Source organism: Scyliorhinus canicula, chromosome 27 (genome assembly GCF_902713615.1).
Source record: "Scyliorhinus canicula chromosome 27, sScyCan1.1, whole genome shotgun sequence".
NCBI lineage: Eukaryota > Metazoa > Chordata > Chondrichthyes > Carcharhiniformes > Scyliorhinidae > Scyliorhinus > Scyliorhinus canicula.
This window is the reverse complement of record NC_052172.1, coordinates 1,746,510-1,771,261: the sequence shown is the minus strand read 5'-3', so window position 1 is coordinate 1,771,261 and position 24,752 is coordinate 1,746,510. Positions and strand designations below refer to the sequence as shown.

The window sequence follows — 24,752 nt, the reverse complement described above, 5'->3', positions numbered from 1 at the left end:
GTTTATAGAATGTATCCGCGATAATTTCCTAGAACAGTATGTAATGGAACCTACGAGGGAACAAGCGGTCCTAGATCTTGTCCTGTGTAATGAGACAGGATTGATTCATGATCTCAAAGGATCCTCTCGGAAGGAGCGATCACAATATGGTGGAATTTAAAATACAGATGGAGGGTGAGAAAGTAAAATCAAATACTAGTGTTTTGTGTTTAAACAAAGGAGATTACAATTGGATGAGAGAAGAACTAGCTAAGGTAGACTGGGAGCAAAGACTTTATGGTGGAACAGTTGAGGAACAGTGGAGAACTTCCAAGCAATCTTTCACAGTGCTCAGCAAAGGTTTATACCGACGAAAAGGAAGGGCGGTAGAAAGAGAGAAAATCGACCGTGGATATCTAAGGAAATAAGGGAGAGTATCAAATTGAAGGAAAAAGCATATAAAGTGGCAAAGATTGGTGGGAGACTAGAGGACTGGGAAATCTTTAGGGGGCAACAGAAAGCTACTAAAAAAGCTATAAAGAAGAGTAAGATAGAGAATGAGAGTAAACTTGCACAGAATATAAAAACAGATAGTAAAAGTTTTTACAAATATATAAAACAAAAAAGAGTGGCTAAGGTAAATATTGGTCCTTTAGAGGATGAGAAGGGAGTTTTAATAATGGGAGATGAGGAAATGGCTGAGGAACTGAACAGGTTTTTTGGGTCGGTCTTCACAGTGGAAGACACAAATAACATGCCAGCGACTGATAGAAATGAGGCTCTGACAGGTGAGGACCTTGAGAGGATTGTTATCACTAAGGAGGTAGTGATGGGCAAGTTAATGGGGCTAAAGGTAGACAAGTCTCCTGGCCCTGATGGAATGCATCCCAGAGTGCTAAAAGAGATGGCTAGGGAAATTGCAGATGCACTAGTGATGATTTACCAAAATTCACTAGACTCTGGGGTGGTCCCGGTGGATTGGAAATTAGCAAACATGACACCACTGTTTAAAAAAGGAGGTAGGCAGAGAGCAGGAAATTATAGGCCAGTGAGCTTAACTTCGGTAGTAGGGAAGATGCTGGAATCTATCATCAAGGAAGAAATAGCGAGGCATCTGGATAGAAATTGTCCCATTGGGCAGACGCAGCATGGGTTCATAAAGGGCAGGTTGTGCATAACTAATTTAGTGGAATTTTTTGATGACATTACCAGTGCAGTAGATAACGGGGAGCCGATGAATGTGGTATATCTGGATTTCCAGAAAGCCTTTGACAAGGTGCCACACAAAAGGTTGCTGCATCAGATAAAGATGCATGGCATTAAGAGTAAAGTAGTAGAATGGATAGAGGATTGGTTAATTAATAGGAAGCAAAGAGTGGGGATTAATGGGTGCTTCTCTGGTTGGCAATCAGTAGCTAGTGGTGTCCCTCAGGGATCCGTGTTGGGCCCACAATTGTTCACAATTTACATAGATGATTTGGAGTTGGGGACCAAGGGCAATGTGTCCAAGTTTGCAGATGACACTAAGATGAGTGGTAAAGCGAAAAGTGCAGAGGATACTGGAAGTCTGCAGAGGGATTTGGATAGGTTAAGTGAATGGGCTAGGATCTGGCAGATGGAATACAATGTTGACAAATGTGAGGTTATCCATTTTGGTAGGAATAACAGCAAACAGGATTATTATTTAAACGATAAAATATTAAAGCATGCTGCTGTGCAGAGAGACCTGGGTGTGCTAGTGCATGAGTCACAGAAAGTTGGTTTACAGGTGCAACAGGTGATTAAGAAGGCAAATGGAATTTTGTCCTTCATTGCTAGAGGGATGGAGTTTAAGACTAGGGAGGTTATGCTGCAATTGTATAAGGTGTTAATGAGGCCACACCTGGAGTATTGTGTACGGTTTTGGTCTCCTTACTTGAGAAAGGACATACTGGCACTGGAGGGTGTGCAGAGGAGATTCATTACGTTAATCTCAGAGCTGAAGGGGTTGGATTACAAGGAGAGGTTGAGTAGACTGGGACTGTACTCGTTGCAATTTAGAAGGATGAGGGGGGATCTTAGAGATACATATATAAAATTATGAAGGGAATAGATAGGATTGATGCAGGCAGGTTGTTTCCACTGGCGGGTGAAAGCAGAACTAGGGGGCATAGCCTCGAAATAAGGGCAAGTAGATTTTGGACTGAGTTTAGGAGGAACTTCTTCACCCAAAGGGTTGTGAATCTATGGAATTCCTTGTCCAGTGAAGCAGTTGAGGCTCCTTAATTAAATGTTTTAAGGTAAAGCTAGATAGTTTTTTGAAGAATAAAGGGATTAAGGGTTATGGTGTTCGGGCTGGAAAGTGGAGCTGAGTCCACAAAAGATCAGCCATGATCTAATTGAATGGCGGAGCAGGCTCGAGGGGCCAGATGGCCTACTCCTGCTCCTAGTTCTTATGTTCTTATGTTCTAACCAGTGATAAGTGCGAGGTGATTCATTTTGGTAGAAAAAATTTGAATGCGGTTTACAGGGTCAGCGGCAGGTTCTGAGGAATGTGGAGGAACAGAGAGATCTTAGCGTTCATGTCCACAGATCTCTGAAGGTTGCCACTTAAGTGGATAGAGCCATGAAGAAGGCCTTTAGTGTTAGCGTTTATTAACAGGGGGCTTGCGGGGTTATGCTGTAACTGTACATGACCCTGGTGAGGCTACATTTGGAGCATTGTGTGCAGTTCTTGTCATCTCACTATAGGAAGGATGTGGAAGCATTGGAAAGTGTGCAAAGGAGATTTACCAGGATGCTGCCTGGATTGGAGGATAGGTCTTATGAGGAAAGGTTGAGTGAGCTAGGTGAAATGTTGAGGGAGAAAGATGATGATGGGTATAGATAGAGTGGACGTTCAGAGACTATTTCCTCGTGTGGATGTAGCTGTTACAAGGGGGCATAACTATAACATTCAGGGTGGGAGATATAGGAAGGATGTCCGAGGTAGATTCTTTACTCAGAGAGTGGTTAGGGTGTGGAATGGACTGCCTGCTGTGACAGTGGAGTCGGACACTTTCTGAACTTTCAAGCGGTTATTGGATAGGCACGTGGAGCACACCAGAATGACAGTGAGTGGGATAGCTTGATCTTGGTTTCGGACAAAGCTCGGCACAACATCGAGGGCCGAAGGGCCTGTACTGTGCTGTACTGTTCTATGTTCTATGTTCTGTCCACCCGCGACTCCAACTTTATGGAGCTTTGAACCTGTATTCCTTGATCTTTTTGTTCTGCAACTCTCCCGAACTCCCATTAACTGAGTCGGCCCTGCCCTGATTTGATCTCCCAAATGCATCATCTCATATTTATGTAAATTAAACTCCATCTTCCATTCATCGGACCACTGGCCCAACTGGTCAAGGTCATGTTGCAATCTTATATAACCTTCTTCATTATCCACTATGCCACCAATCTTGGTGTCATCTCCAAACTTACTAACCATACCTCCTACATTCTCATCCAAATCATGAAAATAAATAACAAGTAACAGTGGACCCAGCACCGATCCCTGAGGCACACCGCTGGTCACAGGCCTCCAGTGTGAAAAATAACCCTCCACAACCACCCTTTGTCTTCTGTCGCCAAGCCACTTTTGAATCCAATTGGCTACCTCACCCTGGATTCTGTGAGATTTAACCTTTTGCAACAACCTACCATGCGATACCTTGTCAAAGGCCTTGCTCAAGTCCATGTAGACAACGTTGCCGACACTGCCCCATTTACCTTCTTGGTTACCCCTTCAAAAAAACTCAATCAAATTCATGAGACCTGACTTACCCTTTACAAAGCGATGTTGACTTTCTCGAATTAGCCCTTGCCTGTCGAAATGCCTGTCTCAGACCAGAAGACCACAAGACCATAAGACCATAAGACAGGAAGGTGCGAATTAGGAGCAGAATTAAGCCACTCTGCCCATCGAGTCTGCTCCGCCATTCAATCATGGCTGATATTTTCTCATCCCCATTCTCCTGCCTTCTCCCCATAGCCCCTGATCCCCTTATTAATCAAGAACCTATACATCTCTGTCTTAAAGACACTCAGTGATTTCGCCTCCACAGCCTTCTGCGGCAAAGAATTCCACTGATTCACCACCCTCTGGCTGAAGAAATTCCTCCTCATCTCTGTTTTAAAGGATCGTCCCTTTAGTCTGAGATGGTGTCCTCTGGTTCTAGTTTTTCCGACAAGTGGAAACATCCTCTCCACGTCCACTCTATCCAGGCCTCGCAGTATCCTGTAAGTTTCAGTAAGATCTCCCTTCATCCTTCTAAACTCCAACGATTACAGAACCAGAGTCCTCAAATGTTCCTCATACGACAAGTTCTTCATTCCAGGGGTGATTCTTCTGAACCTCCTCTGCACCCTTTCCAAGGCCCAGCACATCCTTCCTTAGATACGGGGCCCAAAACTGCTCACAATACTCCAAATGGGGTCTGACCAGAGCCTTATACAGCTTCAGATCCTGTAGATCCTGTCCCTCAGAATACCTTCCAACAATTTACCCACTACAGAAGTAAAGCTAACCGGTCCGTAGTTCCCAGCCTTATCCCTACAGCCCTTCTGAAATAAGGGCGCAATATTTGCGACTCTCCAATCTCATGGTCCTTCTCCAGTGGCTGTCGAGTATTCAAATATCTCAGTGGGGGTCCAGCAATGTCCTCCCTCACCTTCCACAATATCCCTGTGACACATTTCTTCAGGTTCCAGGGATTTATCTATCTTAATGCGCTTTAATACCTCGACACCTCTATCGCTGTAATATGAACAGTCTTCACAACATGACTTTTTATTTCCCCAATTTCACAAACATTGATGCCTTTCTCAACAGGAAATACTGCTGAGAAATATTCATGTAATTCATCTCCCTCAATGATTTAGATTGATTTAGATTCAGTACCGATGCTCTGAAAGTGCAGGACCCACTCAGAACTGACCCTCTGACAGTGCGGCACTCCCTCAGAACTGACCCTCTGACAGTGCGGCACTCCCTCAGTACTGACCCTCTGACAGTGCAGCACTCCTTCAGTACTGACCCTCTGACAGTGCGGCACTCCCTCAGAACTGACCCTCTGACAGTGCGGCACTCCCTCAGTACTGACCCTCCCACAGTGCGGCACTCCCTCAGTACTGACCCTCTGACAGTGCAGCACTCCCTCAGTACTGACCCTCTGACAGTGCGGCACTCCCTCAGTACTGACCCTCTGACAGTGCAGCACTCCCTCAGTACTGACCCTCTGACAGTGCGGCGCTCCCTCAGAACTGACCCTCTGACAGTGCGGCACTCCCTCAGAACTGACCCTCTGACAGTGCAGCACTCCTTCAGTACTGACCCTCTGACAGTGCAGTACTCCCTCAGTACTGACCCTCTGACAGTGCAGCACTCCTTCAGTACTGACCCTCTGACAGTGTGGCACTCCCTCAGTACTGACCCTCTGACAGTGCGGCACTCCCTCAGTACTGACCCTCTGACAGTGCGGCACTCCCTCAGTACTGACCCTCTGACAGTGCGGCACTCCCTCAGTACTGACCCTCTGACAGTGCGGCACTCCCTCAGTACTGACCCTCTGACAGTGCGGCACTCCCTCAGTACTGACCCTCTGACAGTGCAGCACTCCCTCAGTACTGACCCTCTGACAGTGCAGCACTCCTTCACTACTGACCCTCTGACAGTGCAGCACTCCCTCAGTACTGACCCTCTGACAGTGCGGCACGCCCTCAGTACTGACCCTCTGACAGTGCAGCACTCCCTCAGTACTGACACTCTGACAGTGCGGCACTCCCTCAGTACTGACCCTCTGACACTGCAGCACTCCCTCAGTACTGACCCTCTGACAGTGCAGCACTCCCTCAGTACTGACCCTCTGACAGTGCAGCATTCCCTCAGTACTGACACTCTGACAGTGCGGCACTCCCTCAGTACTGACCCTCTGACAGTGCGGCACTCCCTCAGTACTGACCCTCTGACAGTGCAGCATTCCCTCAGTACTGACCCTCTGACAGTGCGGCACTCCCTCAGTACTGACCCTCTGACAGTGCTTCACTCCCTCAGTACTGACCCTCTGACAGTGCAGCACTCCCTCTGTACTGACCCTCTGACAGTGCGGCACTCCCTCAGTACTGACCCTCTGACAGTGCTTCACTCCCTCAGTACTGACCCTCTGACAGTGCAGCACTCCCTCTGTACTGACCCTCTGACAGTGCAGCACTCCCTCAGTACTGACCCTCTGACAGTGCGGCACTCCCTCAGTACTGACTCTCTGACAGTGCGGCACTCCCTCAGTACTGACCCTCTGACAGTGCGGCACTCCCTCAGTACTGGCCCTCTGACAGTGCGGCACTCCCTCAGTACTGACCCTCTGACAGTGCAGCACTCCCTCAGTACTGACCCTCTGACAGTGCGGCACTCCCTCAGTACTGACCCTCTGACAGTGCAGCACTCCCTCAGTACTGACCCTCTGACAGTGTAGCACTCCCTCAGTACTGACCCTCTGACAGTGCGGCACTCCCTCAGTACTGACCCTCTGACAGTGCAGCACTCCCTCAGTACTGACCCTCTGACAGTGCAGCACTCCCTCAGTACTGACCCTCTGACAGTGCGGCACTCCCTCAGTACTGACCCTCTGACAGTGCGGCACTCTCTCAGTACTGGCCCTCTGACAGTGCAGCACTCCCTCAGTACTGACCCTCTGACAGTGCGGGGCTCCCTCAGCACTGACCCTCTGACAGTGCAGCATTCCCTCAGTACTGACACTCTGACAGTGCGGCACTCCCTCAGTACTGACCCTCTGACAGTGCGGCACTCCCTCAGTACTGACCCTCTGACAGTGCGGGGCTCCCTCAGTACTGACCCTCTGACAGTGCAGCACTCCCTCAGTACTGACCCTCTGACAGTGCGGCACTCCCTCAGTACTGACCCTCTGACAGTGCAGCACTCCCTCAGTACTGACCCTCTGACAGTGCGGCACACCCTCAGTACTGACCCTCTGACTGCGCAGCACTCTCTCAGTACTGACCCTCTGACAGTGCGGCACTCCCTCAGTACTGACCCTCTGACAGTGCAGCACTCCCTCAGTACTGACCCTCTGACAGTGCAGCACTCCCTCAGTACTGACCCTCTGACAGTGCGGCACTCCCTCAGTACTGACCCTCTGACAGTGCAGCACTCCCTCAGTACTGACCCTCTGACAGTGCAACACTCCCTCAGTACTGACCCTCTGACAGTGCAGCACTCCCTCAGCACTGACCCTCTGACAGTGCAGCACTCCCTCAGCACTGACCCTCCCACAGTGCGGCACTCCCTCAGTACTGACCCTCTGACAGTGCGGCGATCCCTCAGTACTGACCCTCTGACAGTGCGGTGTAATCAGCTCCAAGATGTCTACCTGCTCTCCAGGAATCCGCTGCACATCCTCCCAGCTGCCGTTGCTGCCTTTCTGGAAGACGATCACCTCCCCATGGTGACGATACCGAGGGGCACCCACCACATAGGAACTAAAGCCAGCCCCTGTGGCCTCCTGCATAGAGTACCCTGTGGAAGACATAGACAGTCAGTGTACAGGAAGCTTTACTCTGTATCTAACCCCGTGCTGTACCTGTCCTGGGAGTGTTTGATGGGGACAGTGTAGAGGGAGCTTTACTCTGTATCTAACCCCGTACTGTACCTGTCCTGGGAGTGTTTGATGGGGACCGTGTAGAGGGATTTTACTCTGTATATAACCCCGTACTGTACCTGTCCTGGGAGTGTTTGATGGGGACCGTGTAGAGGGAGCTTTACTCTGTATCTAACCCCGTGCTGTACCTGTCCTGGGAGTGTTTGATGTGGACAGTGTGGAGGGAGCTTTACTCTGTATCTAACCCCGTGCTGTACCTGTCCTGGGAGTGTTTGATGTGGACAGTGTGGAGGGAGCTTTACTCTGTATCTAACCCAGTGCTGTACCTTTTTTTTCATACAATTTACAGTGCAGAAGGAGACCATTCGGCCTAGCAAGTCTGCTCCGGCTCTTGGAAAGAGCACCCTACCCAAGCCCACACCTCCACCCTATCCCCATAACCCAGTAACCCCACCCAACACTAAGGGCAATTTTGGACACTCTGGGTAATTTATCATGGCCAATCCACCTAACCTGCCCATCTTTGGACTGTGGGAGGAAACCGGAGCACCCGGAGGAAACCCACGCACACACAGGGAGGATGTGCAGACTCCGCACAGACAGTGACCCAAGCCGGGAATATGATCTGGGACCGTGGAGCTGCGAAGCAACAGTGCTAACCACTGTGTTACCATGCTGCCTTGTACCTGTCTTGGGAGTGTTTGATGGGACAGTGTAGAGGGAGCTTTACTCTGTATCTAACCCCGTGCTGTACCTGTGCTGGGAGTGTTTGATGGGATCAGTGTAGAGGGAGCTTTACTCTGTATCTCACCCCGTGCTGTACCTGTGCTGGGAGTGTTTGATGGGGACAGTGCAGAGGGAGCTTTACTCTGTATCTAACCCCGTGCTGTACCTGTGCTGGGAGTGTTTGATGGGATCAGTGTAGAGGGAGCTTTACTCTGTATCTAACCCCGTGCTGTACCTGTGCTGGGAGTGTTTGATGGGATCAGTGTAGAGGGAGCTTTACTCTGTATCTAACCCGGTGCTGTACGTGTCCTGGGAGTGTTTGATGGGGACAGTGTAGAGGGAGCTTTACTCTGTATCTAACCCCTTGCTGTACCTGTCCTGGGAGTGTTTGATGGGGACAGTGTAGAGGGAGCTTTACTCTGTATCTAACCCCGTGCTGTACCTGTCCTGGGAGTGTTTGATGGGGACAGTGTAGAGGGAGCTTTACTCTGTATCTAACCCCGTACTGTACCTGTACCTGGGAGTGTTTGATGGGGACAGTGTAGTTTTCTTTTTGATTATCTCTTACCTAAGTTGCTGTTCCTGATTTCTTTATCGGCCTTGCTGATGTTGATGAATGTCTCCTGATTTCCTTGATAAAGTAACATTCCACCGCTCCATCCGTACGCTCCCGGTGTTCCCAATACCACTGAATTCTGAAACATGAGATTTCATCCATTTCTCGCTGCCTCAACCAAAATTTATGCACATTCCCTCGCCACGACAAGGACATCACTAATACCTCACATTCCCTCGCCACGACAAGGACATCACTAATACCTCACATTCCCTCGCCACGACAAGGACATCACTAATACCTCACATTCCCTCGCCACGACAAGGACATCACTAATACCTCACATTCCCTCGCCACGACAAGGACATCACTAATACCTCACATTCCCTCGCCACGCAAGGGCATCACTAATACCTCACATTCCCTCGCCACGCAAGGGCATCACTAATACCTCACATTCCCTCGCCACGACAAGGACATCACTAATACCTCACATTCCCTCGCCACGACAAGGGCATCACTAATACCTCACATTCCCTCGCCACGACAAGGGCATCACTAATACCTCACATTCCCTCGCCACGACAAGGACATCACTAATACCTCACATTCCCTCGCCACGACAAGGGCATCACTAATACCTCACATTCCCTCGCCACGACAAGAACATCACTAATACCTCCCAATGGTGTATTTTCCCTCTTGTTATGGCCCAGGGTTTAGAGAACCCCAAAGTGTATCATGGAGTTCACCTTACCCACAACTTTTACTAGATTGTGGTATGGAGAGCACACGGCCCACTCTACAGGTGTGGTACAGCAGAAATGGAAAAGTATTTTTAAAGCAAAATAATGTTTATTCTATGAACTCAAGTGAACCTTTTTGAAACATACAGTGAACATTATAGCAACCATTAATTCAAATACAACCTGTAAAGAATACAATGGTAAATAATCCCTTAAGCTTTCCTTTTAACATCCATAAGGCTGAAAAATACCTTTTACCAGAAGCACATCAGATTAAAGTTATTAGTTTTAAATCATAAGGATTTATTTACAGTCTTTAAGTTACAGAGAGAGAGCCAAATACACCTCCTAGCTGTGACTGCAGCTCTCCGGCTCTGAAAACAAAACTGAAACACGCCCTGCAGCAAACAGCCTAAAACGTAAGTAAAAAGATGACAGGCAGCTCAGCTCCACCCACTCTCTGACATCACTGCAGTCGTTAACACATATTTCTTAAAGGTACACCCACTACAGATATTGAGAGAATGCGGATTGATAAACACCTATTTCTTAAAGGTACTCTCACTCTCACACCTCCCCCAAGAAAAAAAATAAACCATCAACTTCAAGATGGTTTCATTTTTCACCATTTCACCATCCTTTAAGAAATGCACACAGTAAATATATATATTTTTTTCAAAAAACAACACACGCAAACAGGTATAATAATATTATACAGTGCAGCACAGTAGCACAAGTGATTAGCACTGGTGCCCCACAGCTCCAGGGTCCCAGGTTCCATTCCCGGTCTGTGCGGAGTCTGCACGTCCTCCCCGTGTCTGTGTGGGTTTCCTCTGGGTGCTCCGGTTTCCTCCCACAGTCCAAAGATGTGCAGGTTAGGTGGATTGGCCATGCTAAATTGCCCTCAGTGACCAAACCAAAAATGTTAGGACGGGTTACGGGGATAGGGTGGAAGTGAGGGCTTAAGTGGGTCGGTTCAGACTCGATGGGCCAAATGGCCTCCTTCTGTACATTCTGTATGTAATAGAGTATGTAATCAGGGCTGAGTCTGTGCCCTGAGGTATCTGGGCTGTGTCTCTGTGCCCTGAGGTATCTGGGCTGATGCTGAGTCTCCGTTCCCTGAGGTATCTGGGCTGAGTCTCTGTGCCCTGAGGTATCTGGGCTCAGTCTCTGTGCCCTGAGGTATCTGGGCAGAGTCTCCGTGCCCTGAGGTATCTGGGTTGTGTCTCTGTGCCCTGAGGTATCTGGGCAGAGTCTCCGTGCCCTGAGGTATCTGGGTTGTGTCTCTGTGCCCTGAGGTATCTGGGCTCAGTCTCTGTGCCCTGAGGTATCTGGGCAGAGTCTCCGTGCCCTGAGGTATCTGGGTTGTGTCTCTGTGCCCTGAGGTATCTGGGCTCAGTCTCTGTGCCCTGAGGTATCTGGGCTGTGTCTGTGCCCTGAGGTATCTGGGCTGTCTCCGTGCCCTGAGGTATCTGGGCTGTGTCTCTGTGCCCTGAGGTATCTGGGCTGTCTCCGTGCCCTGAGGTATCTGGGCTGTGTCTCTGTGCCCTGAGGTATCTGGGCTGTCTCCGTGCCCTGAGGTATCTGGGCTGTGTCTCTGTGCCCTGAGGTATCTGGGCTCAGTCTCTGTGCCCTGAGGTATCTGGGCAGAGTCTCCGTGCCCTGAGGTATCTGGGTTGTGTCTCTGTGCCCTGAGGTATCTGGGCTCAGTCTCTGTGCCCTGAGGTATCTGGGCTGTGTCTGTGCCCTGAGGTATCTGGGCTGTCTCCGTGCCCTGAGGTATCTGGGCTGTGTCTCTGTGCCCTGAGGTATCTGGGCTGTCTCCGTGCCCTGAGGTATCTGGGCTGTGTCTCTGTGCCCTGAGGTATCTGGGCTGTCTCCGTGCCCTGAGGTATCTGGGCTGTGTCTCTGTGCCCTGAGGTATCTGGGCTGTGTCTCCGTGCCCTGAGGTATCTGGGCTGTGTCTCTGTGCCCTGAGGTATCTGGGCTATGTCTCCGTGCCCTGAGGTATCTGGGCTGTGTCTCTGTGCCCTGAGGTATCTGGGCTGTGTCTCCGTGCCCTGAGGTATCTGGGCTGAGTCTCTGTGCCCTGAGGTATCTGGGCTGTGTCTCCGTGCCCTGAGGTATCTGGGCTGTGTCTCCGTGCCCTGAGGTATCTGGGCTGTGTCTCTGTGCCCTGAGGTATCTGGGCTGTGTCTCCGTGCCCTGAGGTATCTGGGCTGTGTCTGTGCCCTGAGGTATCTGGGCTGTGTCTCTGTGCCCTGAGGTATCTGGGCTGAGTCTCTGTGCCCTGAGGTATCTGGGCTGTCTCCGTGCCCTAAGGTATCTGGGCTGAGTCTCTGTGCCCTGAGGTATCTGGGCTGTGTCTCCGTGCCCTGACGTATCTGGGCTCAGTCTCCGTGCCCTGAGGTATCTAGGCTGAGTCTCCGTGCCCTGAAGTATCTGGGCTGTGTCTCTGTGCCCTGAGGTATCTGGGCTGAGTGTCTGTGCCCTGAGGTATCTGGGCTCAGTCTCCGTGCCCTGAGGTATCTGGGTTGTGTCTCTGTGCCCTGAGGTATCTGGGCTGAGGTATCTGGGCTGAGTCTGTGCCCTGAGGTATCTGGGCTGTGTCTCTGTGCCCTGAGGTATCTGGGCTGAGTGTCTGTGCCCTGAGGTATCTGGGCTCAGTCTCCGTGCCCTGAGGTATCTGGGCTGTCTCCGTGCCCTGAGGTATCTGGGCTCAGTCTCCGTGCCCTGAGGTATCTGGGCTGTGTCTCTGTGCCCTGAGGTATCTGGGCTGAGTCTGTGCCCTGAGGTATCTGGGCTGTGTCTCCGTTCCCTGAGGTATCTGGGCTGAGTCTGTGCCCTGAGGTATCTGGGCTGTGTCTCTGTGCCCTGAGGTATCTGGGCTGTCTCTGTGCCCTGAGGTATCTGGGCTGTGTCTCTGTGCCCTGAGGTATCTGGGCTGTGTCTCTGTGCCCTGAGGTATCTGGGCTGTGTCTCTGTGCCCTGAGGTATCTGGGCTGAGTCTCTGTGCCCTGTGGTATCTGGGCTGAGTCACTGTGCCCTGAGGTATCTGGGCTGAGTCTCCGTGCCCTGAGGTATCTGGGTTGTCTCCGTGCCCTGAGGTATCTGGGCTCAGTCTCTGTGCCCTGAGGTATCTGGGCTGAGTCTCTGTGCCCTGAGGTATCTGGGCTGAGTCTCTGTGCCCTGAGGTATCTGGGCTGAGTCTCTGTGCCCTGAGGTATCTGGGCTGTGTCTCTGTGCCCTGAGGTATCTGGGCTGTGTCTCTGTGCCCTGAGTTATCTGGGCTGAGTCTCTGTGCCCTGAGGTATCTGGGCTGTGTCTCTGTGCCCTGAGGTATCTGGGCTGTGTCTCTGTGCCCTGAGGTATCTGGGCTGTCTCCGTGCCCTGAGGTATCTGGGCTGTGTCTCTGTGCCCTGAGGATTCTGGGCTGTCTCCGTGCCCTGAGGTATCTGGGCTGTGTCTCTGTGCCCTGAGGTATCTGGGCTGTGTCTCTGTGCCCTGAGGTATCTGGGCTGAGGTATCTGGGCAGAGTCTCTGTGCCCTGAGGTATCTGGGCTGAGTGTCTGTGCCCTGAGGTATCTGGGCAGTGTCTCCGTGCCCTGAGGTATCTGGGCTGTCTCCGTGCCCTGAGGTATCTGGGCTGAGTCTCTGTGCCCTGAGGTATCTGGGCTCAGTCTCTGTGCCCTGAGGTATCTGGGCTGTGTCTCTGTGCCCTGAGGTATCTGGGCTCAGTCTCTGTGCCCTGAGGTATCTGGGCTGAGTCTCTGTGCCCTGAGGTATCTGGGCTCAGTCTCCGTGCCCTGAGGTATCTGGGCTGTGTCTCTGTGCCCTGAGGTATCTGGGCTCAGTCTCTGTGCCCTGAGGTATCTGGGCTGTCTCCGTGCCCTGAGGTATCTGGGCTGAGTCTCTGTGCCCTGAGGTATCTGGGCTGTGTCTCTGTGCCCTGAGGTATCTGGGCTGAGGCTGAGTCTCTGTGCCCTGAGGTATCTGGGCTGTGTCTCCGTGCCCTGAGGTATCTGGGCTGTGTCTCTGTCCCCTGAGGTATCTGGGCTGTGTCTCTGTGCCCTGAGGTATCTGGGCTGAGTCTCTGTGCCCTGAGGTATCTGGGCTGAGGCTGAGTCTCTGTGCCCTGAGGTATCTGGGCTGAGGCTGAGTCTCTGTGCCCTGAGGTATCTGGGCTGAGTCTCTGTGCCCTGAGGTATCTGGGCTGTGTCTCTGTGCCCTGAGGTATCTGGGCTGTCTCCGTGCCCTGAGGTATCTGGGCTGAGGCTGTGTCTCTGTGCCCTGAGGTATCTGGGCTGAGTCTCTGTGCCCTGAGGTATCTGGGCTCAGTCTCTGCGCCCTGAGGTATCTGGGCTGAGGCTGTCTCTGTGCCCTGAGGTATCTGGGCTGTGTCTGTGCCCTGAGGTATCTGGGCTGAGTGTCTGTGCCCTGAGGTATCTGGGCTCAGTCTCTGTGCCCTGAGGTATCTGGGCTGTGTCTCTGTGCCCTGAGGTATCTGGGCTGTGTCTCTGTGCCCTGAGGTATCTGGGCTGTGTCTCTGTGCCCTGAGGTATCTGGGCTCAGTCTCTGTGCCCTGAGGTATCTGGGCTGAGTCTCTGTGCCCTGAGGTATCTGGGCTGTGTCTCTGTGCCCTGAGGTATCTAGGCAGAGTCTCTGTGCCCTGAGGTATCTGGGCTGTGTCTGTGCCCTGAGGTATCTGGGCTGTGTCTGTGCCCTGAGGTATCTGGGCTGAGTGTCTGTGCCCTGAGGTATCTGGGCTGAGTCTCTGTGCCCTGAGGTATCTGGGCTGAGTGTCTGTGCCCTGAGGTATCTGGGCTGTGTCTCTGTGCCCTGAGGTATCTGGGCTGTGTCTGTGCCCTGAGGTATCTGGGCTGTCTCTGTGCCCTGAGGTATCTGGGCTGTCTCCGTGCCCTGAGGTATCTGGGCTGTGTCTCCGTGCCCTGAGGTATCTGGGCTGTGTCTCCGTGCCCTGAGGTATCTGGGCTGTGTCTCCGTGCCCTGAGGTATCTGGGCTGTGTCTCCGTGCCCTGAGGTATCTGGGCTGTGTCTCCGTGCCCTGAGGTATCTGGGCTGTGTCTCCGTGCCCTGAGGTATCTGGGCTGTCTCCGTGCCCTGAGGTATCTGGGCTGTCTCCGTGCCCTGAGGTATCTGGGCAGAGTCTCTGTGCCCTGAGGTATCTGGGCTGTGTCTCTGTGCCCTGAGGTATCTGGGCAGAGTCTCTGTGCCCTGAGGTATCTGGGCTGTGTCTCTGTGCCCTGAGGTATCTGGGCTGAGTCTCTGTGCCCTGAGGTATCTGGGCTGAGGTATCTGGGCTGTGTCTCTGTGCCCTGAGGTATCTGGGCTGTGTCTGTGCCCTGAGGTATCTGGGCTGAGTCTCTGTGCCCTGAGGTATCTGGGCTGTGTCTGTGCCCTGAGGTATCTGGGCAGAGTCTCTGTGCCCTGAGGTATCTGGGCTGAGTCTCCGTGCCCTGAGGTATCTGGGCTGTCTCCGTGCCCTGAGGTATCTGGGCTGTGTCTGTGCCCTGAGGTATCTGGGCTGAGTCTCTGTGCCCTGAGGTATCGGGCTGTCTCTGTGTCCATGTGGACATGCGCTTTGGCTCGTTCGCACTGACCCTGGAATACACCTGGATATTGTCCAAGGTCCTCACCGAGGTTTCCAGTGCTCATTCGGAAGTCTGTTGCCAATCTAAGAGGACAACTTGTAGCCAGTCACACCCCAGCAGGTTATGACCAGGCCCGTGCACCATGGACAATCTGTTGTCGTGGGTTACCGGGGTCACGGTGGTTCATACAATGCTGAGTGGTTCACCTGTGTTTGTCACCAATCTGGCCTTGGTGTTGGGCAGGGTGGGTGACAGAATTCCCGGCGAAGAGTCTGCTGACTAATGGTGGATATTCCGGACCCTGGCCCTCCTCCATCCCCAGGGGTGTCCATTCACCTGCAGATTGACCCGAATCGGTGCCTTCCTTGGGGCCGTGATACAGTTTAATTACATCATGATGTCCTCCCCAGGTGGGACCACATGCAAAGCCCTGGCTTGGAGCAACCTCATCACCTGTCCTGGGCACCGCTCTCTCTGCCAATTCTGGCAATCCTGATTACCATCTACACCCCTATCCTGACAAAGCTGTCGGAATTCCATATCATCCTCTGGCCTGCTCTGTGGCAGCTCCGGAATGTTGAGTCTGGATGCAGGGATCTAGAAGAACATAAGAACTAGGAGCAGGAGTAGGCTATCTGGCCCCTCAAGCCTGCTCCGCCATTCAATGAGATCATGGCTGATCTTTTGTGGACTCAGCTCCACTTTCCGGCCCGAACCCTTAATCCCTTATTCTTCAAAAAACTATCTATCTTTACCTTAAAAACATTTAATGAAGGAGCCTTAACTGCTTCACTGGGCAAGGAATTCCATAGATTCACAACCCTTTGGGTGAAGAAGTTCCTCCTAAACTCAGTCCTAAATCTACTTCCCCTTATTTTGAGGCTATGCCCCTAGTTCTGCTTTACACGCCAGTGGAAACAACCTGCCCGCATCTATCCTTGGCTGTCACTTTGGAGGTGCCCTGACCATTCGGGCACTGCCCTGGAATGTCGCTGGAGTCTGGTATAGAGATCCAGCAACACTAGAGTCCATGAAACCTCGGAGTTCAAGAACCTCTTTTTCCAGGTTTTGGCAGGACAGCACGAGCTGAAATGGCACGTTTCAAATCAGGTTCCTGGGTGTGGCCATGTTGTTAATTCCACATGCTAGCCGATCCCGCAGCATCTCGGATAGGAATGTTGTTAATTCCACATAGAACATAGAACATTACAGCACAGAACAGGCCCTTCGGCCCTCGATGTTGTGCCAAGCAATGATCACCCTACTCAAACCCACGTATCCACCCTATACCCGTAACCCAACAACCCCCCCCCCCCCCCTTAACCTTACTTTTTAGGACACCGGGCAATTTAGCATGGCCAATCCACCTAACCCGCACATCTTTGGACATGTTACCTATCCCGCAGCATCTCGGATAGGGATGTTGTTAATGTCCACATGCTAGCCGATCCCACAGCATCTCGGATAGGGATGTTGTTAATTCCACATGTTAGCCTATCCCGCAGCATCTCGGATAGGGATGTTGTTAATTCCACATGTTAGCCTATCCCACAGCAATACTCGGATAGGGATGTTGTTAATTCCACATGTTAGCCTATCTCTCCCAAGATACCATTGGGCCTGGAACAAATACCTCATGCGCTCTGCGTACTGAGCCCAATCGGCCAGGCCTGTGTCAAAGGCCTGCAGTTTGCTGAAAATGTTAGGAGGGGTTACGGGGATAGGGTGGAAGTGAGGGCTTAAGTGGGTCGGTGCAGACTCGATGGGCCAAATGGCCTCCTTCTGTACATTCTGTATGTAATATAGTTCCACGCGGTGCCGAGTGGCAATCTTCCGGAAAAGCTGGATTGTCCAGAGTACAGTTCAGATTTTCCTTTTTCCTCATCGCCTGTTTAACAGCAGGATGCCAGTGTTAAGAAGAACATTGATTTAAATTAACGTCACATAAAGTCTGCCCACAACAGTGAATTATTTACACAACACAATCACGTTGGGACAGCCAACATGAAGGTCCCTTTCGGGCCGGCTTTTATGCCCAATCTCAGCAGCTCAGCTCGTTGGGCCTCCAGCCACTCGCGGCAATGTTGCTATTCCACAAACCCCATGGGGAGATCAATCACAGTTTGTCCGTGGGCTGGGTGGGAGTTACTACACTGAACGGACCCCTCCATGGCATCAGCTGGGTGGGAGTTACTACACTGAACGGACCCCTCATGGCATCAGCTGGATGTACTCACTGAGGTTAGGATGGAGCTGAATCCTTCTTGGCTCATTTCGTGCTGGAATGAAGTCATATTGAACATTCCCTGAGTTCCTGTGGGATTCAGAACAATGGAGGAATCAGAGTTTATTTTCAGAATCACAGAATTACAGAGTGCAGAAGAGGCCTTTCGTCCCATCGAGTCTGCACCAACACATGAAAAACACCTGACCTGCCCACCTAATCCTACTTTGCCAGCACCTGGTGCATAGCCTTCAATGTTGTGATGGGCCAAGTATTCATCCAGGTACTTCACAGAATGTGAAGCAACTCCCCCCCACCATCCTCCCAGGCAGAGCGTTCCAGACCGTCACCACCCTCTAGGGAAAAAGGTTTTCCTTAATTCTCCCGAACTTCCTTCCCTTCACCTTGAACTCGGGGGCTGACACGTGGCTAGCTCTGCTGCCTCACAGCACCAAGGGCCTGGTTCAATTCCGACCTTGGCTCACTGTCTGTGCATTTCCCCGTGTGTGCGTGGGTTCCTCCGGGTCCTCCGGTTTCCTCCCCACAGCCCAAAGATGTGCAGGTTGGGTGGATTGGCCATGATCAATTCTTCCTCAGGGTGAGTTACAGAACGACGATTGGGCCGAGGTAGGGTTGTCTTTAAAAGTGTTTGTGCAAACTTGATGGGCCGAATGGCCTCTTTCCTCCACTAGAGGGATTCCATGATTCTATGGCCTTGTGTCCACTCATAACTGACCCTTCAGCTAAGGGGAACAGCTGTTCCCTATCCACCCTGTCCTTCCCCCTCATAATCTTGTCCACCTCCATCAGGTCACCCCTCAGCCTTCTCTGCTCCAGAGAAAAAAAACCCAAGCCTATACAACCTCTCTTCATAACTGAAATGTTCCATCGCAGTCACCATCCTGGTGAATCTCCTCTGCACCCCCTCCAGTGCAATCACATCCTTCCTATAATGTGGCGATCATAACTGCACCCAGTACTCCAGCTGTGGCCTCACCAAGTTCTTTCCAACTCCCAGGGTAAGGGGTCAATTACTAGGGGGCATAGGTTAAGGTGCGAGGGGCAAGGTTTACAGGAGATGTACGGCAAGTTTTTTACACAGAGGGTAGTGGATGCCTGGAACTCGCTGCCGAGGAGGTGGTGGAAGCAGGGACGATAGTGACGTTTAAGGGGCATGTTTACAAATACATGAATAGGATGGGAATAGAGGGGTACGGACCCAGGAAGTGTCGAAGATTTTTGTTTAGACGGGCAGCATGGTCAGCGCAGGCTTGGAGGGCCGAAGGGCCTGTTCCTGCGCTGTACTTTTCTTTGTTCTTTGAAAGAAGGAGGGAGGGAAGGGGAGAGAGGGAGGGAGGGGGGAGAAAGGGAGGGAGGGGGGAGAAAGGGAGGGAGGGGGGAGTGGGACCAGTGAGTCAGAGCGCACGGGAGAGTGCGTGGCCACTGCACAGTCCTTGTGGAGACCAGTCCCATCTTCACATTGAGGATACCCTCCATCGTGTTGTGTGACACTGTCACTGTGCCAAATGGAACAGACTTCAACAGATCTAACACCTCAACCCTGGGCATCCAACGTGACCCCTGCCCCCGCTTTTGTAATCTAGGCCTCGATTGATAAAGCGAGTGTCCCATATGCCCTTTTTCCCCACCCTATTAACCTGCCCCTCTGCCTTCAGAGATCTATGAACAAACATGCCAAGGTCTCTTTGTTCCTCAAAACTTCCCAGTATCCGGCCATTCATTGAATCCTTCCCTGTCACAATACTCCTTCCAAAGTGGAGCACCTCAAACTTGTCAGGGTTAAATTCCATCAGACACGTTTCTGCCCATTTGACCACCCCGTCTATATCTTTCTGTAACTCGAGACTCTCACCTCGCTGTTAACCACCCGGCCAATCTCTGTGTCATCCACAAACTTACTGATCCTAACCCTCCACATAGTCATCTATGTCATTTATATAACTAACAAACATAAGGGGCCCAGCACAGATCCCCCACTGGACACTGCCTTCCAGTCACTGACTCGCTTATTGTCACGAGTAGGCTTCAAATGAAGTTACTGTGAAAAGCCCCTAGTCGCCACATTCCGGCGCCTGTTCGGGGAGGCTGGTACGGGAATTGAACTGTGCTACTGGCCTGCTTGGTCTGCTTTCAAAGCCAGCGATTTAGCCCAGTGTGCTAAACCAGCCCCTGTTCCCCTCTATCCCAAGTGCATTTCCTTTCTTTATAAGTCTCCCATGTGAAACCTAGCGAAAGGCATCACTGAAATCCATGCGTGAATTGAATTGGTCAGACTGCTCCTTTTTACATTTCAGTAATCTGGTTTCATCTATAAGGTTGTGCAGCGAGGATTAATAAGGGACTGCCCCATGCACTGACTGGCAGTTAACTGTCAATCACCTAAAGCTTAATCCGGAGGCAAAAGGTTCTGGTTGCTGTTGTTTTGTTCGGAAAGTTACCAAGTGTGTAAGGTGATCTCAGGCCTATTCAAGAAGAGGATTCTGCTGGCGGCCATGGAGCAGGAGGTCTCACATTTGGGAGCTCCAGTTCGTGACGGATCTTTTGGACCTTTTTCCCCGATTTTTCTCAAATATTATTTGATAAATCGGGAGTGGATGGGAAAGTGAGGAGGATCCCACACCAGAATAGAGAGACGTGGACCAGAAGTGGTCGTGTAAGAAGGTAAAATTGAGCAGAGAAGGCACGTGTAAAAACCCACAGCACAGAAAAACATGGCGGAGGAGCAGGGTATTGGCTCACCGGCCCAGTGGTTCAATGGAGCAGCTGGTCAAATTTATTCAGGAGGGTTTCGCCAAGCAAAAGAGGAAGATCTAGACCCAATCAAGGCATCGATCGACCGAGTGGAAGGACTGGAAGCCCAAGGGTTGGGCGATCCAGAAGGTCGAGAGAAGATGGTCGAACACACCTAACTGAGCTGGAGTTCCAGTGGGACTGAGGAGGGATCAGCAGAGAGGGCTGCTGGAGAACGTCGAGGACCTGGAGACAGGTCCCGTCGACAGAATTGAGGATCGTCGCTTCTCTTAGGGCAGCGAGGGAACGACGCAAGGGCTTACCCCACCGCCTCCCACTCGCTGCCCCCACGCTCCCACTCGCTGCCCCCCGCCTCCCACTCGCTGCCCCCCGCCTCCCACTCCCTGCCCTCCTCCCACTCGCTGCCCCCCGCCTCCCACTCGCCCGCCCCCCCCCCCCCCGCTGCCCCCCCGCCTCCCACTCGCTGCCCCCCGCCTCCCACTCGCTGCCCCCCGCCTCCCACTCGCTGCCCCCCGCCTCCCACTCGCTGCCCCCGCCTCCCACTCGCTGCGCCCGCCTCCCACTCGCTGCCCCGACTCCCACTCGCTGCCCCCCGCCTCCCACTCGCTGCCCCGCCTCCCACTCGCTGCGCCCCGCCTCCCACTCGCTGCCCCCGACTCCCACTCGCTGCGCCCCGACTCCCACTCGCTGCGCCCCGCCTCCCACTCGCTGCGCCCGCCCATCGCTGCCCCCCCGCCTCCCACTCGCTGCCCCCCGCCTCCCACTCGCTGCCCCCTGCCTCCCACTCGCTGCGCCCCGCCTCCCACTCGCTGCGCCCGCCTCCCACTCGCTGCCCCCGCCTCCCACTCGCTGCGCCCGCCTCCCACTCGCTGGCCCCGCCTCCCACTCGCGCGCCCCGCCTCCCACTCGCTGCCCCCCGCCTCCCACTCGCTGCCCCCCCGCCTCCCACTCGCTGCCCCCGCCTCCCACCCGCTGCCCCCGCCCCCACTCGCTGCCCCCCGCCTCCCACTCGCTGCCCCCCGCCTCCCACTCGCTGCCCCGCCTCCCACTCGCTGCCCCCCGCCTCCCACTCGCTGCCCCCGCGACTCCCACTCGCTGCCCCCCCCCCCCCTCCCACTCGCTGCGCCCGCTCCCACTCGCTGCCCCCCGACTCCCACTCGCTGCCCCCCGACTCCACTCGCTGCCCCCGCCCTCCCACTCGCTGCCCCCCCTCCCACTCGCTGCGCCCGCCTCCCACTCGCTGCCCCCCGCCTCCCACTCGCTGCGCCCCGCCTCCCACTCGCTGCCCCCGCCTCCCACTCGCTGCGCCCCGCCTCCCACTCGCTGCCCCCGCCCCCCCCTCGCTGCCCCCGCCCCCCTCGCTGCCCCCCGCCTCCCACTCGCTGCCCCCCGCCTCTCCCTCCCGCACACCGCCTCCCTCCCGCACGCCGCCTCCCCCTCCGCACGCCGCCTCCCTCTCCCACGTCTCCTCTCCACACCGCCTCCTCTCCCACCCGCCTCCCCCTCCCGCACCCCGCCTCCCCTCCCGCACCCCGCCTCTCCCTCCCGCACCCCGCCTCTCCCTCCCGCACCCCGCCTCTCCCTCCACACCCGCCTCTCCCTCCCGCACCCCGCCTCTCCCTCCCGCACCCCCCTCCCCCCCCCCCCGCCTCTCCCTCCCGCACGCCGCCTCTCCCTCCGCACGCCTCTCCCTCCCGCACCCGCCTCTCCCTCCCGCACCCCGCCTCTCCCTCCCGCCCCGCCTCTCCCTCCCGCACACCGCCTCTCCCTCCCGCACCCGCTCTCCCTCCGCACCCCGCCTCTCCCTCCCGCACCCGCCTCTCCCTCCCGCACCCCGCCTCCCCTCCCGCACACCGCCTCCCTCTCCCACGCCGCCTCCCTCTCCCAGGCCGCCTCCCTCTCCCAGGCCGCCTCCCTCTCCCAGGCCGCCTCCCTCTCCCAGGCCGCCTCCCTCTCCCAGGCCGCCTCCCTCTCCCAGGCCGCCTCCCTCTCCCACGCCGCCTCCCTCTCCCAGGCCGCCTCCCCTCCCCCCGTCGCCTCCCTCTCCCAGGCCGCCTCCCTCTCCCAGCCGCCTCCTCCCGCACGCCGCCTCCCTCTCCCACGCCGCCTCCCTCTCCCACGCCGCCTCCCTCTCCCAGACCGCCTCCCTCTCCCACACCGCCTCCCTCTCCCACGCCGCCTCCCCTCCCCCCGCCTCCCTCTCCCCCCCGCACCCCGCCCCTCCCTCTCCCACGCCGCCTCCCTCTCCACGTCGCCTCCCTCTCCCACGTCGCCTCGCTCTCCCACGTCGCCTCGCTCTCCCAGGCCGCCTCCCTCTCCCACACCGCCTCCCTCTCCCACGCCGCCTCCCTCTCCCAGGCCGCCTCCCCTCTCCACGCCGCCTCCCTCTCCCACGCCGCCTCCCTCTCCCACGTCGCCTCCCTCTCCCACGTCGCCTCGCTCCCAGGCCGCCTCCCTCTCCCACACCGCCTCCCTCTCCCACACCGCCTCCCTCTCCCACACCGCCTCCCTCTCCCACGTCGCCTCCCTCTCCCACGTCGCCTCGCTCTCCCAGACCGCCTCCCTCTCCCACCACCGCCTCCCTCTCCCACCCCGCCTCCCTCTCCCACGTCGCCCCCTCTCCCAGGCCGCCTCCCTCTCCCAGGCCGCCTCCCTCTCCCACACCGCCTCCCTCTCCCACACCGCCTCCCTCCCCACGTCGCCTCCCTCTCCCACGTCGCCCTCGCTCTCCCAGACCGCCTCCCTCTCCACACCGCCTCCCTCTCCCACCCCCCTCCCTCTCCCCCGTCGCCTCCCTCTCCAGGCCGCTCCCTCTCCCACGCGCCTCCCTCTCCCCAACCGCCTCCCTCTCCCACACCGCCTCCCTCTCCCACACCACCTCCCTCTCCCAGGCCGCCTCCCTCTCCCAGGCCGCCTCCCTCTCCCAGGCCGCCTCCCTCTCCCACACCACCTCGCTCTCCCACACCACCTCGCTCTCCCACGCCGCCTCCCTCTCCCACACCGCCTCCCTCTCCCACGCCGCCTCCCTCTCCCACGTCGCCTCCCTCTCCACACCGCCTCCCTCTCCCACGCCGCCTCCCTCTCCCAGCCGCCTCCTCTCCTCCCAGGCCGCCTCCCTCTCTCCCACACCACCTCGCTTCCCACGCCGCCTCCCTCTCCCACACCGCCTCCCTCTCCACGCCGCCTCCCTCTCCCACACCACTCCCTCTCCCACGCCGCCCCCTCCCTCTCCCACGCCGCCTCCCTCTCCCAGCCGCCTCCCTCTCCCACGCCGCCCCCTCTCCCACACCGCCTCCCTCTCGCCACCGCTCCCTCTCCCACACCACCTCCCTCTCGCACACCGCCTCCCTCTCCCACGTCGCCTCGCTCTCCCAGACCGCCTCCCTCTCCCACACCGCCTCCTCTCCCACGCCGCCTCTCCCAGGCCGCCTCCCTCTCCCACCGCCTCCCTCTCCCACGCCGCCTCCCTCTCCCACGCCGCCTCCCTCTCCCACGCCGCCTCCCTCTCCCAGACCGCCTCCCTTCCCACACCGCCTCCCTCTCCACGCCGCCTCCCTCTCCCACGCCGCCTCCCTCTCCCACACCGCCTCCCTCTCCCACACGCCTCCCTCTCCCACGCCGCCTCCCTCTCCACGCCGCCTCGCTCTCCCAGACCGCCTCCCTCTCCCACACCGCCTCCCCTCCCACACGCCTCCCTCTCCCAGGCCGCCTCCCTCTCCCACGCCGCCTCCCTCTCCCACACCGCCTCCCTCTCCCACACCGCCTCCCTCTCCCACGCCGCCTCCCTCTCCCAGGCCGCCTCCCTCCCCACACCGCCTCCCTCTCCCACACCGCCTCCCTCTCCCACACCGCCTCCCTCTCCCAGACCGCCTCCCTCTCCCACACTCTCCTTTCCATACTCATTCAGTCAACATTCTCTTTCTTTCACACGCGCTCAGTAGCACCTTCAATAGTGAAGATCTTTGCCTGCAGCCTCTCCTGGATGGTTTTGAGGGCGTCGAAGTTTTCAATGGAGGAGGAAAACGGTGTCATTGGTGGAGTTGAGGCAATAATCTGTAACTCTCGCTGTCCATCGTGTGTCTGAAAATCAGGTCCCACCTGGCAGAGCACATGGGGGCGGTGGGGGGGGAGAAGGAAAGAGGATGAACATAGAGCATAGCACTGTCCAGCACAATTCAGGCCCTTCGGCCCACTCACACACACACACGCACACACACATACATCCACACACACACACACACACGCACACACAGACATCGACACACACACCGACCCACACACACACATACATCCACACACACACACACACATCGACACACACACACATACATCGACACACACACACATACATCCACAGACACTCCACACACACACACACACATCGACACACACACATACATCGACACACACACACATACATCCACAGACACACACACATACACACACACATCGACACACACACATCGACACACACACCGACACGCACACAGACACACACACACAGACACA

The 24,752-nt window shown here is 55.3% G+C and overlaps 1 protein-coding gene across 1 annotated transcript in view; it reads right to left on the bottom strand.

The window, feature by feature from the left end:
- LOC119957679 (integrin alpha-D-like) overlaps positions 1-24,336 on the bottom strand; it is a 61,184-nt gene extending 36,848 nt beyond the window's left edge. Inside the window, exons 1-4 of the mRNA XM_038785754.1 lie at positions 24,188-24,336; positions 17,485-17,561; positions 8,902-9,028; positions 7,380-7,525 (exon numbers count right to left, since the gene is read on the bottom strand). Of these exons, the coding sequence (XP_038641682.1) occupies positions 7,380-7,525; positions 8,902-9,028; positions 17,485-17,561; positions 24,188-24,275 (438 nt within the window). The 5' untranslated portion in view covers positions 24,276-24,336. The remainder of the gene's footprint in view (positions 1-7,379; positions 7,526-8,901; positions 9,029-17,484; positions 17,562-24,187) is intronic.
- Positions 24,337-24,752: the final 416 nt, after the last annotated feature.